General features: G+C 40.6%; 1 protein-coding gene across 2 annotated transcripts in view; it reads right to left on the bottom strand.

The window, feature by feature from the left end:
* Nucleotides 1–14,495, bottom strand: part of ITGA9 (integrin subunit alpha 9) — a 245,759-nt gene that overhangs the window by 107,481 nt on the left and 123,783 nt on the right. For both annotated transcript variants that reach the window (XM_041122619.1, XM_030009961.2), the window contains one exon: nt 5,833–5,988. In XM_041122619.1, the coding sequence (XP_040978553.1) occupies nt 5,833–5,988 (156 nt within the window). The remainder of the gene's footprint in view (nt 1–5,832; nt 5,989–14,495) is intronic.

Genomic DNA, 14,495 nt, shown 5'->3' with positions numbered 1-14,495 from the left:
ATGAGATCTAAACCTGGGGATTAATCCACGTCTTACACATTCTCAGTTGTGTTGTTTTTTCTCTGTTGTTAAACAGGATTATGAACAAGTTGGACAATTACTGGCCAAGCCTGTCATGGCTTAAGAACGAGCATATAGAAACACGCATACCATCTGAGGCACTGATTTCCACTCGTTCTTACTTCAGCGAGTTTGCTAATTATAAACATTTCAGAGGTACAATACATCTGGACACCTGCTGTTCTTGTTCAGTTCTGAATCTCTTCCAGACTTGTAAATCTTTCCTCTTTATTGCCATTCAACAACAACAACAAAAAAAACCAAAACAAAACAAAAAAAAAAGGCAGGCAAATGTAATACTCGGCCTAATCCAGTACAGGCTCAGGGTGGGACCTTCCAGATTTCCTGGCACAAACAGCACCCAGTCCCTGCCAGTTCAGCACCGATTCTGACCAAACTTGTCTAGAGCAAAAGACAGACACCACTGAAGGGATGGCAGAGGGAGGAGTAGAAATCATCACTTTCAGCATTCCCACTCCAACCAAAGGGTAAACAATGGCAATTAAACAGCAAGAGTGGTACATGGTGGATCTCTGCAAGAATAAATGCAGAGGATAATTTGGGAGCTTGCCCTGCCCAAGGAGGAAAGAGTTTAGTGGCAAGACATTTCATCTGAAACATGGCAATTAGGCTAACTCCTGCAGTCTCCCAAAGACTTCCTATGTGCCTGGGTGTAAGTCAATTAATCTTCAAACTTTCCACCTATCCAGCTACTGACAGGTATACTAAGGTACTGAGGCTTCAGCTGTACCAGTAAATTAAACTGCCCTGGCCTCCAAGACAGGAACATCCTAACTCTTGACCCATGCCTGGGAATGGTTTGCAGTAGTTGGCACAGGCTAAAACCGTGCCAAGAACCATTCCAGCAGCTTACCAGGATAAAGATGTCACTCCAATGCCTAGAAATGTCCCAGGCACAGCTCAGTTTGCTGGCAGAGACGTGACCTGACTCAAGCAGACACACAAGGATCTCTGCTCTGGAGAAGGCATCACTGACAAACCTGGACCACACTATGTGTATGGACACTACATTTCAGCCTGTCTAGATCTGTCATTGCTTTGTCCTCAGCATGAGACTGGGGGAGTGTGTGCATGTTTTAAAATAGAGAATGGCATTATTTGTGCAGCAAACCAAAAATCACTAAAGGTTTTCAAAATTCAGCTCCGTAAAAATCCTCCTATACTTTTGCATACCTGCCAACTAAGCTAATTTATGTGCAAATACTTAACCAGCTTTTCCAACACAAGTATTTCCAAAAAATATTCCTCTGCTTTAAAAAGGTGAAGTTTATCCCAGAGACTTGCAGCCTCAGTCACCTGGAGGTGCAGCACTGTACCCAAATTCTCACTGCAATGCAAGTAGCATAGCTCGGAACAAAACGTCCTAAATGTTTTCTGTCTCTTCTTATAACTTACAAGCAGTTTTATGGCAGACCATTCACGAAGTCCTGAAGACACTGATGCAATTAAATCTCCTGAGAACATTTTCCTATAACAAAATGGTGTCTCCATCCACATAACAGCAGGTGATTTTATTACAGTATTTAGAACAGGCAGAATTCTAGCATACCACATTTTGAACTCTAAGATATATTATTGGATACTACTAGGAACAAATCCCCACTGTATTTGGCAGGAGATCTTTCTCCTCCTTGGTTGATATGCATTTATACAGTATACAAAAATAAATGTTATAGTACAAACCACTCAGAATGAACTAAGCCAAACCAAGTTCTAAATACACATTAATTTCCCTGAAGAAGACTTACTAGTTTTTTCCAGTGGATGGAGGTAGCAACTGGATTTGGGAGGCAACAAAGAAGCTAATGGAAAGTCATCCTCAGGGTGGGAAGTTTTAAAGTTCATAATACACACTCAAAAAGTAGAATCTTTTTTTCCCCCACCCAATCTTGACCCATCAGAGATTTTCTGTTTGAGCAAAACTGAGTTGGCTAGCCGCTTACAACTTGGAAAGCTGTAATCTTCTCCACACAACCAGTCTCCACCCAACAATTTTACAAGTTGCCAAGGCATCTATCAATAAACACGTACACATAACCGTTAAGTATTTGCTTTTCCTACCACAAAAAAATACACCAAGCTATAGCACCCATTGTTTCTGGTAAGCATATACAAGAACCAAGAAAATAATTAAGTCTATGAGAAACCAACTGTTACTGTATCCTGGGCCAAACAGTCCCTCAGACCAGTTTAATGACATTATTACTTCATTTTGAAGTATCAGAGCCTCTTTGCTTACAAAAAATGGCCAATACATCAAGTCCCCAAATTGCCTGTTTTTCATTAGGAAATTTCAGTTAAGATCCTTTTCTTCAAATCAATCAGATGTTCAAATTATTTATCATGTTTTGATTGTTTCAAGAACAGTTCATTAGGGCAGGCTCCTTCACTGAAGAGTCAATGTTTGGTTTTGTTTTATTTTTAAACACAAGCATTTTGCACTGCCTTACAGTAAAGCTGCATTCTTTTAAAATACAGGTGACCAATAAATAAAAGCATTTTGAATGATATCCCACATCCATCCAATCCTTTACTACTGTAGCTCTGCTTTGGTTTAAGTGATTAGTACAAGACCAGACTGTTCTCTCACATATGATGTAATACTGATTTAAAGGATGAATATCCAACAAAATCCTTTTCTGTGATTATATCATTAAGGAGATGTCACTTCTGGCGGTGGGTGTCCATGAACACTATTTCCAAGCTGACTCCTTAATGCATTAGAGCAAAGCACCATGAAGAACTTCATATGCTTAATATAATCTTCAATTCTCATGTCAAGAGGCCTCTCGATGGCTTTCCTACCTCCTTGTTTGTGAGCCATAGGGCTGTACACTCTTGTTGGGAAGTCATGCATGCATGCAGGGAACATCTGGTTCATGAAAAACAAACTAAAATCCCAGTGAAAGTGATCACTTCAGCTTTAACATCACTTTAGTTTAAATAAAATCATATCTAGGTGACTATAAAACCCACATGTTTGCAAGATGTGTGGCTTTTCAAGTAGGTCTAGCAGACCTTGATCTTGAAAGAAGTCTACCCCTTTCCTGCCCAATCACAGCTCCCTCCCATTTCTTCAGCTATTCACTACTTCCAGCTTCTTCTCCTGCATTCATTCACAAAACCCAGCCACCTGGTCTTTTTAGAGAAGTGTCAGTCTCTTAACAGTATCTTAATGGTGCCTTGAAGCAACAGATGCAATATTTCTGTTTTCAAAATGCCACTTCTTACCAGATCAAAAGGATCTAGGGCTTTTGAAAACCACACACAACTAGCTATATTTAAAGACTTCAGTACTAGCACTAACACTAAGCTTGTCTACCTGCCCTCACCCGTGCTGTTATCTTCTGAAAACAGAGCCCACTAAATCTGTGTTGAATTGGACTTCCAAAATGTAAGGTCCCTCCATAATCATTAGATTCTTTGAAAATGTAAATCCTTTATTATATAAACTTTGCTTTTTGCTATCCCTCTTGGGCTTTTAAAACAATTTCTACTTGTGAGATAAGAAGAATCCCAAACGAGAACACTACGTCCTGATTTTCCCATGAAATCAGTCTTTGAGGACCCAGCCACCATGCCTCGAGGCTACTCTGTCAGGGCTTTGTCACCATGACTGCCACACTAACTCTGAAGCTCTTCCCACTTCCTTAGCTGAAAGCACGCTTGCAGGCACACCCCATGTCAAAATCCTTTTCTTACTAAGCTAAGTGAACAACATCTGGAAAGCAAATGGAAAGGGATTGTTAAACTGGCTCCCTCTCATCCAAATTACACAAGAAAACAAGTCAGGGAAATTCCCAACATATTTTTGTTTCTGCTCTATAATCTCAGCATTTAGGTATTTTAATATTGATCCGAGACTATGCCTGCAGGGCAAGATGTGACCTTTTGAGTTTAAATCCAGTGGTAAAGCATTCAAGCAGTTTCATTCATGTAATGCTTAGGTTTTCACTTGAGCATGCTGCTCAAGTGCTCAAGTTCCAAAGTTCTCCACAAATTCCCGTCATATTGTTGCAACAATACAACATTCAGAAATGTAACAGCCACACAATCCCTCTTCATAAAAATAAATAATTCTTAGATGCATCTTTCACTCATACATTTATAAAAATAAAGCATACTTGAATAAATACTCATGTCTCTAAGTACAAGGACTATAGTCAAATACAGTTCAAAACACTTGGATATATGACAAAGCAAATCTCTTTAAACATTTTAGTTACTTTTTTTTTTAGTAGTAGTAGTATTCAGGGACCTGCAATTTCAACAAAATAACATATCCTTATGAGCAGCATCAGAAAGTAATGTTACAGATGATGATGCAAGCATCACTTAATACACATGAACTTCACAGGATTAAAAACCAGATCTAACAATTGACTGCTAAAAGCCTCAGACTCCAGACAGACTTTTCACAGCTTTTAAAAAAAAAAAAAAGTTTCCTGTTCACAAGCAATGCCAGCTCATAATTCTGTAAGCACACTTTGGAAAATAAACTTGACTGGATGCAACCCCGAGCAACTCAATCTAACTTTTAAGTTGGCTCTGCTTTGAGCAAGGAACTGGATCTACAAAGGTCCCTTCCAGCCTAAATTATCCTACAATTTTGACACACAAGAAGTTTTGCAAGCCACAGAAGAAGTCTGATTTCCCTGTGGAGCCTCGAGTTTCATGGTTGGATGCTCTGGTGCCAGCACGGTGGGAGGCTGAATTGTCCTGCAGGCTCCTTCGTTGTCAGATTGTCCTGCACCTACAAGAACCACGCTCAAACTGGAGTCTTTCAGAAGGTCACTAACCAGGGTCTCTCTCCTCCACATGAGTGCCTGCTTCATGAACCCTGAAGGTGTTTAATACCTTCATAAGCACTTTCTTGATCATTCCTGTCAAAACCTGCCAAAATCGGCCAGCATTTTCCAAAGATACTAGTGAGGTTGAGACAGACAAACAAGAGAGGTGGGATAATCACATACACTTCAACTCTTTAGGGAACAATTTTGAAGAAAAAGACAAAGAAAGAAAAAGAAAAAAAAAAGATCTCTACTGTCTCAATGAGAAGTGTTTCAAAATTAAGGGAATTCTCTTGCTCTCACCAAAATTAAAGACAAAAAGGTTTTCTGCACTGCAGTGGAACAAAATAGGATCCTAACAAGTACATGGCTGCACTTACTACCCTCTACTTTCTCTGAAAGAAAACCATCCTATTTTAGCACGACATGTCCTGCAATAACAGCAGGGGCAGGTTTCTCTTGCCACATGACTGGACGTGAGGAGCCCTCAAGAAAACAGGGCAGTTGGGCCAGGAAAATTTTTCTTTATTCTTTTCACCATTCTCCCCTCATGCAGAGGGCCAAGTTCCCGTGTGCCCTCCTGGAGCCAGCCTTGTCCCTCTGGCACTAAGAAAGGCTCAGCCTGGAAAGAAGGCCAGGGACAAGCCTTTCAATAGAACCTCCTACAGAAAGGGAAGAACCAGAAGGAGCAGAATCTTTCTCATCCTTTCTCTTATTCAGTCTCTTCTTCCCAGCACAAACACCCTAAAACAAGAAAGTAACCTCACCTTGCACTGCCCAACCTTGTCAGCACAAGTCTTTACTATGTCATGGAGAAGCACTGATGTCAGCAACAGTAGGTATTGTACAAAAAGTCTACTGTGTGCCAATGACCCGGGGCTTGGCAGTCCCCTTTTACGTCCACTTCTGCTGTCAGTTCACCCACAGGCCTTCTAGGGAAAGAACATAGTCCAAATCTGACCTGATTCCTTTGTGCTATCTTTTGTCCTTTCTTCCAGCGGAGAATGGGCTTGAGAGCAGGTAGTTCCTTGCCCTCTTTTCCTCTTTCTATCACATGTTCCCCAAGGCTGTATGCAGCTTCAAATACAATTGGAGATATGACATCTTTGACTCTTTTCTGTAAAAGAAAACAAACAGCTATTTCACCTATGCATATAGGAAAGCAGATTTTTATATGCAACAATTATATATAAAATTAAAGTAGATTTTTATATTCAACACTGCTGGCAGGAATCAGGCTTCCCTACTTCCTTTATTCTTCTCTATGCCAAATGGGAATACGCACATTATACCAAAACAAGTTAGAAGATTAAAAAAAAAAAGACAAGAAAAAAATTAGTTATTCTTTTGGGACCTACTCTTGGTTCCACAGAAGCAGGGGCATATTTGGTACACATATAAATCAAGTGTTTTTCAATAAAACCAAGATGTTTTCTTAAAACATAAAATAAATTAGGAAGTGTTTCCATTAGAAGCAAAGAGCAAATCATCTTCATCTCTGGGGTTTCTAAATCCTAGACTTTGACCGAGGTCACCTCCAGTGTGCTCCACTCATTAAAAGAAAAAAAAACCCTCCACCTTACCTTGTTGTTTTGCAATATCAATGAAATGAATGGATGGGTAGATATACCAATGTGGCTATAAAACAAGATTACAGACATGCAGGGGCAAGACAAGCCATCTTCCAGCACAGTTCTGAAAGCAAAACTCATAGCTCCCCCCACCCTCAGCACAGCTAACACTTTGAGTATGTAAAGAAAGTAAGTTTTTCAGTTTCTTTATTTGCTATATTCTAGGCTTCATACCAGATGTATTAAATGGTGCCACATTATTTGTCTGAAGGGACGAAAGGATTGCCTTTTCTTGTTGTTGGACACCAAGCCACAAAACTCATACCATTTGTCAGAACACGTAATGCCTAAATCCAGTTTGCTGTATGAGGACAAAATGCTCATTGTGCTCTGTTCAGTCCTGACTTCCAAAATCCAATTTACCAGAAAACAGAAGTGGCAAATGCTCTACCTTTTCATAGGCAAAGATTTCTCTTAAATTTTACTTAAAAACTTAGCATGAATTCAGCTCAGATGAAATTGAGGCAATAAATACCATAAGTAAGCACAACAAAATTTCAAATGGACGAACTCTCAACTTCGCCTTGCATCAGTTAGCACGCTTCTCTGAACACAGCCTGCCAACCACAACAAGTAATTGAGATGCAATGCAACTTAAATTGTATCTTCCAGATGTGGGAAACCTGGGCACTAACTGGCTTTCTGACCACCTTGTCTGATCTGTTTCAAGGCAACCGTTTGCTCTAATACGTTGACTGGCCACAGGTCTCTGAAGTCAGACAAAGATTAGTGGCTAACCAAATGCCCAAATCATCGGTTAGCTGGGTGAACAATACCAAAGACCAGGTTGGATGACATTTACCCTCCTGCACCTTGAAGCCTCCAGCCAGCCCACGAATTCCCTCCCCCGTTACCAATGTCTGCCACGGCCCCGTGCCCAGCAGCAGCCCAGAGCACCCGAAATCTTAGACTGTGCATTGCTTAGAGCAGTTTGTGTGTTCTTGGTAATGGACACCAATTGACAGCGGACATAGTAGCAGTAGCGATGGCAGCTCTATGACCTCTTCCCCATCCCATAAAAAGGACTATGCACGCTCTGGGGCACTGCTAATCCCCTCAGCAGAAGAGACACTGACACCTTCAGCCCCCTCCATAGTCCCATCCTCGAGGTAGGAGTTGTACATACTGAGATTACTAAATAACAATACTACAACTCACAGAAGCTACTAGCTTTGCCCTCACAGAACATCACATGTATTAACTTAAGCATACAAGACTACAGAAGAGCATGCCATGCAGCAACAGTCAAACGCAATAAATCATCAGGCAAATCGCCACCTAATCTAACTGTATGCAACCACTGTGTAAACATGGAACTATTAAAAATATAGGGAGTGGGTTAAATCAAAATCCACCTATAGTTTTTCTAGCTCTGCTATTGCAGTATGGCAAGAATAAGTGCTTAATGACTTCTAAGTGTTTTAATATGATCTTGCAGGGTTTGGTCCCATGCCCTTTGAAGTCAAAAGACAAGTTTCCCATTGACTTCAATCAATGTTGGAGCGTGCCCATATTGTTCACTGGTGTCTCTTTCTGCTTCATTTTAGTGGTAAAATTGTGACTTCCAGCAGCTAGATTAATTACATGTGTGGATATTCCCTCACCACAGCCCTGGGGAAATATATTTCACATGCCCACTTGTCTTTAATTAAGGATGAAAGTATGAATGCTACCCAGTTATTAATTTTGCCACATGTTCAGTCCCTTCTGCTCACAATCCTACAAACACGAAGGCGGCAGTCTGTGGGATTTGTCCTCAGTAAGACAGTTCTGCCTCGCAGGTACACCACCGACTGTCTGGGATGTGGGCACGTAAAGAGAATAATGAGTATTTGCCCAAACACAATCTGGAAAAGTACTATTTTAGGTTCGAAATACACCCAGTTTCTTTCTCTTTCAGTCTACCTAAACGTACCACTTCCAGTCATTGAATCATATACTGATGACACAGCCCACAGATTGTTTTTAAGTATTCCTGATTTCTAAAAGGAAGTCAAAAGATGCAATGACAATCAGGTTTGAGATAGATTGAAAAATCCTTCGAGTCAAGGAAACGGTATGTGTTGCTTTTTGTATCCGTTACATGGCCCTAATGAAGTGGATTTGCCAAGGGAAAATTTCCACAAACAGCTTTTATATGTATGCAATGTTTTTCACCATGACACTGCTATCCTGAGGAAGAGTCGAAAGTTAAAGACACTTCTGCATCATGAGAAAGCATCCTTGGCAAATCATAGCACACTGACAGCACGGCTTCATTAATGGAAAAAAAGTCTGGAGGACATTAAAACAAGTGTAATATCCAAGGAGTTAACATTATCAACAGAAACAACCATGTAACAAGGGTTTGGTGAGTAACAGCAATAAATATCCAGTCTGTACAGACTGGATGTCACTAGACTGCTGCAAGTTTCCACTGTGCCTGAATTAGATTGGGGACCTGAAGCTGGGTTTCCCACAAGCCATGAGCTATCCCATGTAGTTTTCTTGTTCTTACAAGCAGTTTCTCTAGGGTGGTGGGCTTTTTTCTTTCTCTCTCTTTCAGACCAGATTTCATTCTGGACATAAGAAACTTTTGCAACAAGGCTTTTGCAGAAATCAATAGACTTCAGTCCCAGTAAATTACCCTTCTGCCAGTATCCCTTCATGCAATGGAAACAGCCCTAGTCAGCTGTACCCTTTCATCAGGATCTTTTATCTTTTCCTGTGAGGCATGTTGTGTGACATGACTCTGAGTTGAAGAGTTGAAAAAGCTAGTTTTGTATGAACAAGCTGGGGTTTTATCAAGGGTTTTACAGGATGATCCCTCACTACTATCTAGCAAAGGCAAAGAACTCCATGTCCAAAAAAGAGCACACTTTTAAGAACATCTAAGAAAGCAATAAGGCACTTAGAGATGTTTCAAAAGACATCATGGTCCTGAAAGCTCACCCTAACAAAGAACAGGCTTGCCATCTCCTCCCCCAAAACAATCACCTCAAAGAAATACGCATTTTTTTAAATGCTGTGGTAGAAGCTGGGCATAGCCACATATTTCTTCCTTTTTGTTTTCCGGCATAGCAGGGGAGAAGAAACCAAGCAAGCAAAGCCTCCGCCAGATTTATGACTGCATTTCTATTTGGCTTTAGTACCAAAAAGTCCTAAAAATCTGAAAAGTAATCACAGAGCAATGATCAAATGTCGGAGCTGTGATTCTGAACATAATTTCCAATTCCCTCTCGAAGATGGAGTTTATTGTAAGAAATCATTTTCTGTGGTTCTCATAGGCACAGCCTAAGGCACACCATGACAACACAAACACAGGCACAGATTCGAACATCCTAAAGGCACACTGACTTGGCAGGCAGCCGCTGCCTTCTCCACCCTTAACTTTGTGCTACCAAGAGCCCGCATACATCAGGAACTCGGGCAAATTTGGATGGAACAAGAAAGGGTTTTAGTTAAGGGATTGGATTTACTCTGTTCCTGGTATGAGTGGTTGCCAGAGAGGACTGGATATCATTTCAGCTTTCTTTCAGCTCAGTGCCACGGTACAGTCAGGGGACTGTACATAAGCCCAATAAATCATCACACATAATCCACTTTCTTCTACAAGGTGAAAGTCTCCAGCAGGGGCTCTGGAGAGTGCCAAATTCCATTTTTAATTACGGCCAATGGGGTGAAAAATAAATTGAGATGTAAATAATCCCCACAATGTACAGCAAGAGTCCTGCAGGATAAAGGATGAAACGTGGTCCTTTAAAGCAATGACTATGAAGTCATTTTTAACAGCATCAAGTGAGGAAATACAGGTAACCCTCAGGGTGACTTCTATGGCTGCCCTTTGCTTTCATCCTTGTTCATGTCCTTCTGGAGTTTCTCTCCTCCTTCTCTGTGGGAAAGTTCTCTGATACGATGGGCCTTTTTTCTACTCCCTCTGACTTGATCCTGAGGAAACCAACCCATGCATAGATTCCAGAACTTTTAGTGAATTCAGCACAGCTTTTCAATACTTCTGAGAATCAAGCTCTGTTTAGTTTGATGACTAAGAATGAATTCAAGAACCTAGCTTTTAAAACACTTGACTTGAAACTTTTAGTCTAAACATATTTTTTTCAAGTTTTAAACAAGCACTAATAATAGACTATATGAATTTTTAAAGCCTTAAAACACAAAATAAATTTGACAATCCCGATTTAATAGATAACATATTAACGCTCCAAAATGTATAAAAGCTATCGTGCTAATGCTAATCCAGCATAACACTTTAACCAGCTCTCAGGTCACTACCACATAAATCCTCAACTCAGTGCAAAGATATAAATAGTTCCCTGTTCAGTAATATAAAAAATTACTCAAATGTCCACCAGCCTTCAGAGCCAAAGGCCACTACTTCCACAATTTATCAAATGAAATATCAGCTGTAGGTCTTAATAAACATACATTATAGCTTATGAATCAATAAGATGACAGTGCTTGACTTCAAAATGAGTAAGCTTCTCCTATTATCTCAGCCTCCCTCTCTAAACTGTGAGTCATTCAGGACGCAAGGTTTAAGTGCCATGCAATTCAATGAAAATATCAATTAGACAAATTGGCTTTAAACTGGAAGACAGATTTCAGATGAATTACTGTACACATATCATTCTTGTACCTGAAAATGAGTAAGGAGCAACTTAACTTCCTTGCCCTGTTCCTTGCAACACTTACTGAGTCCAAATCCCCTGGTGTCAATTCCCAGTGCAAGTTAATACTTTCAACCCTCTACTAATCCTGTGCAAAAGAAAACCACCTCTGTCCTCATAAGAGCTTTCCTCTGTCCTGCATTTACTTTGATAAAGATATTCTGGAATTTGTAGTAATTTATTTCAGGTTGGCACAATTTTAGCATTGGTATCTCCCCACTGCAAAGGCAGACAAAACATGGTCATGCCAAAATTGTCTAGAAAAGATCTAGTTTCCATTCCACACACAAGCTGGTTTTTTTATACATATATATATATATATATATGTTTTGTTTTTTTTTTTTTAAGATGTTACTGTAGTTAAAGGGGGGAAAAAACCCAACTGCAAACTCTTTTCCAGAGAAGAGGCAGAACTAGAAGTTTACTTGGTTGGTAAAAGCTCATCTACAACATTATTGGTGGGGTTTTTTTGTCAAATTAATAGCATATGAATGCAATCAGAGGCCTGATGTTTCAATAACACATGCTTCTGTTTTCTTTTAAGATCTTGTGACAGCTACAATTCAACAAGTAGGCGAATACTCTTTGTTGCTAAACTTCAAACATTACAAGGCTTCTGAAGAATCCCGAAGTTTAGAGCAGGGAAAAAAAAAAAAAGAGCAAAGGATTTGCAGGGTGTCACATCCGTGAGTGTTCTTTAGGGTTAGAGTTTGAAAGAATGGTAGTGCTTCTTTTGTCCTATTCCTAAACTCATTACTCCAGCACACAACTGTTTCTATCAGGTCAGCAACCCCTCTTGGCAAACACCGATAACTGGAAAGATGTTGTGGGAGAAAAAAAAGCAAATCCTGGGGGAATCTGGTGTTAAATAAACACCAGGCGCCCACAAGCCTGCGCGCATTGAGAGGACACCCTGAGACAGCGAGGGAAGAGCTGCGAGTCCAAACCCCAGCTGGGTACAGTCACACTCTGAGTTTAAATAAGTGCTCAGCATCCCTGTGTATCTGGCTTCCTGATATCAGCTGGGGAGTGATAAAGGTATTACTGATGTCAGCATGGGAGAGATTGTGATCAATAGCATAAATATTCCATGTCAAAGGTTACAAAGGCTTAGCAATAATATATCACTGATCCTTTCACGGTAATCAGTAAAAAAAGTCACTACATGCCACCCAAATATGATATTATGTATTAGTGAGCTCAGACCTTGATCTTTCAGCTCAGTACTAAAATGCATTATGACAATGTTGTTTCACATCCTATCTATACATTTGAATGTTGGGTCTTTTATTGGACCAAATGTTTTCAGTTAGTTTTTATCACACATTCCCCTTCTGTCTTTTATAGTTCACTTTTCATCTAAAAAAAACCATGAAAGACTGAAAGTAAGGAAAATTCCTCAACTATCTGAAATCATGTTACTCCCCTCTGAAGAAAACATCCCTGCCAGGCTCAGATGCCCAGCTTTTTCCTGGTACCAGGCCAGACACAACCAATCTCCATAACATATGACTGGATACCTGCAATACCAACAGTGCAGAAATACAAACAATTAGAAAGTCTGGGAGCTGACGGGTATTTTTGAAATGAACACCTGAACTTAGGTGACAAAGAGAACCCAAGAAGGAAGAACAGGGGTAATAATTCAAACATTTATTTATTTTACTCTCTTTCTGAAAATATGATCTATTTCAGCAGGGAATTATACACAGAATAGAGACAATAATTAAATCCAGACTCTTCCTGCACATATGTAATCCTATCATATACTTTTCCACTGGAGTTACCACATTTCATATTCTGCTGATACAAGATTTTATCAAAACCAAGCTTTAAAGAGATTTCCTTTAATAGTGTCTTAAAATGCATTGGGTCCAGAATATGAGTTAATTCAACGATCTGTTGGCCTTTATACAGCACTCCGCTCCAACGCTGATGCAGAAGCCGAACACAGGGTTCTCTGTGTATGAAGCTGTTTGAGAAGAAGGAGTTTAAGACCCTTGGCTCCTGGGTCATCGTATATGATAACAGGTCTGCTAAAAGTTTGACACGTCCATGGACCTGGGGGAGGGGTGTTTGGTCAAAACATCACGGTTAGCTTTAGGGTTCATATACTGTATTTGCTTGCTCATTCTCTTGCTTTCTTCCTGTATATGTACATCTAGCTAGGGATAAAAACAGCTGTGTGTATGTGTCATCCAACAAACTTCCAGTGCAAAATCTCACACACAAGCTGTCCTTAGAGCCACTGACCCTCCCAGCCCCTTCCCAAAACCACAGCCTGTCACAGGGGTGGTCAGGAGCCCTTCTTGCTGGTCCTATACCCCTTTTGCTGTGTGTGGCAGCTCAGACTGGAAGCACAGTGCAGCCTTGCAGCTGACGGTGGCTGGTCGGGGGATCCTCCAAGGCACTGTGCCCCTTGGTCTTTGCATGAGCTCAGCCTGCTTCTACACAGCTGTGAGTAAACCCCTGAGCTGCTCTATAAGAGAGAGCAGCCATCTCTCCCTCATTCCCTTGCTCTCCAGACAGATTTTCTTCCTCCTTTTGTAAAAATATGGCAGAAGCACCTTTCCGAGCGCATCCTAAGAGGAAATGGTGAGGTAATCAAAAGGCTTCTCCCAAAATCTCTGTAGAGGACACAGAAGCCACAGGGAGGGCTAAGACATAGGACATGTTCCTGTCCTCAGCATTTCCCACTGACCATCCCACAGTGGCTGACTAAATTCCCTCCCATTTGGAGGTGCCTGTCACTTCTCAAGGGGAGTAAGCATCTAACAGGTTTATGTGAATTGAGACAGGATCCACACCCCTTCTTGGATCTGGGTCCTAGGGTACATTTTATCTCACACTGTCATAAAGTATGTCTGTCTCATATCTAGCGGGTCACCTTATTATCAGTAGGTCAAACATCTATGGGCTGAATGAGATTATCCTGCTGCATTCCCTAGATTTGCAGTGGATTTGTTTGAGAAAAGCATCAGTCTATACCAACTGGCAGATGTCCAGATGTCCCCTCAGTTCTAACCCTGGTATCTCAAATGGTCAAGGTGCCTGAATATCTGCTAGAAGAGTCAGGACAGAAGACAAAAAGCCTGGATGGCTATGAAACATCACAATAGCAGTGGAAAAAATATTTTGATGGATACTTCATTTTAAGGTGCCTAGAATTGAAGGCCTGACAATACACTGTTATGATCCTTTCAATGCTGTTGTGACAAAAAGCATTTCATCAATACAGCTTTATAGGAAACACATGTATGGAACAAAGAAATGTTCTACTTAAGCCCAGTATCCTACAAAAAACAGCTAAAAGAAAAAAAATAGGAGCA

Source organism: Aquila chrysaetos, chromosome 3 (genome assembly GCF_900496995.4).
Source record: "Aquila chrysaetos chrysaetos chromosome 3, bAquChr1.4, whole genome shotgun sequence".
NCBI lineage: Eukaryota > Metazoa > Chordata > Aves > Accipitriformes > Accipitridae > Aquila > Aquila chrysaetos.
Note: the sequence above shows the minus strand (reverse complement) of the source record. Positions and strands in the feature narration are given on the sequence as shown.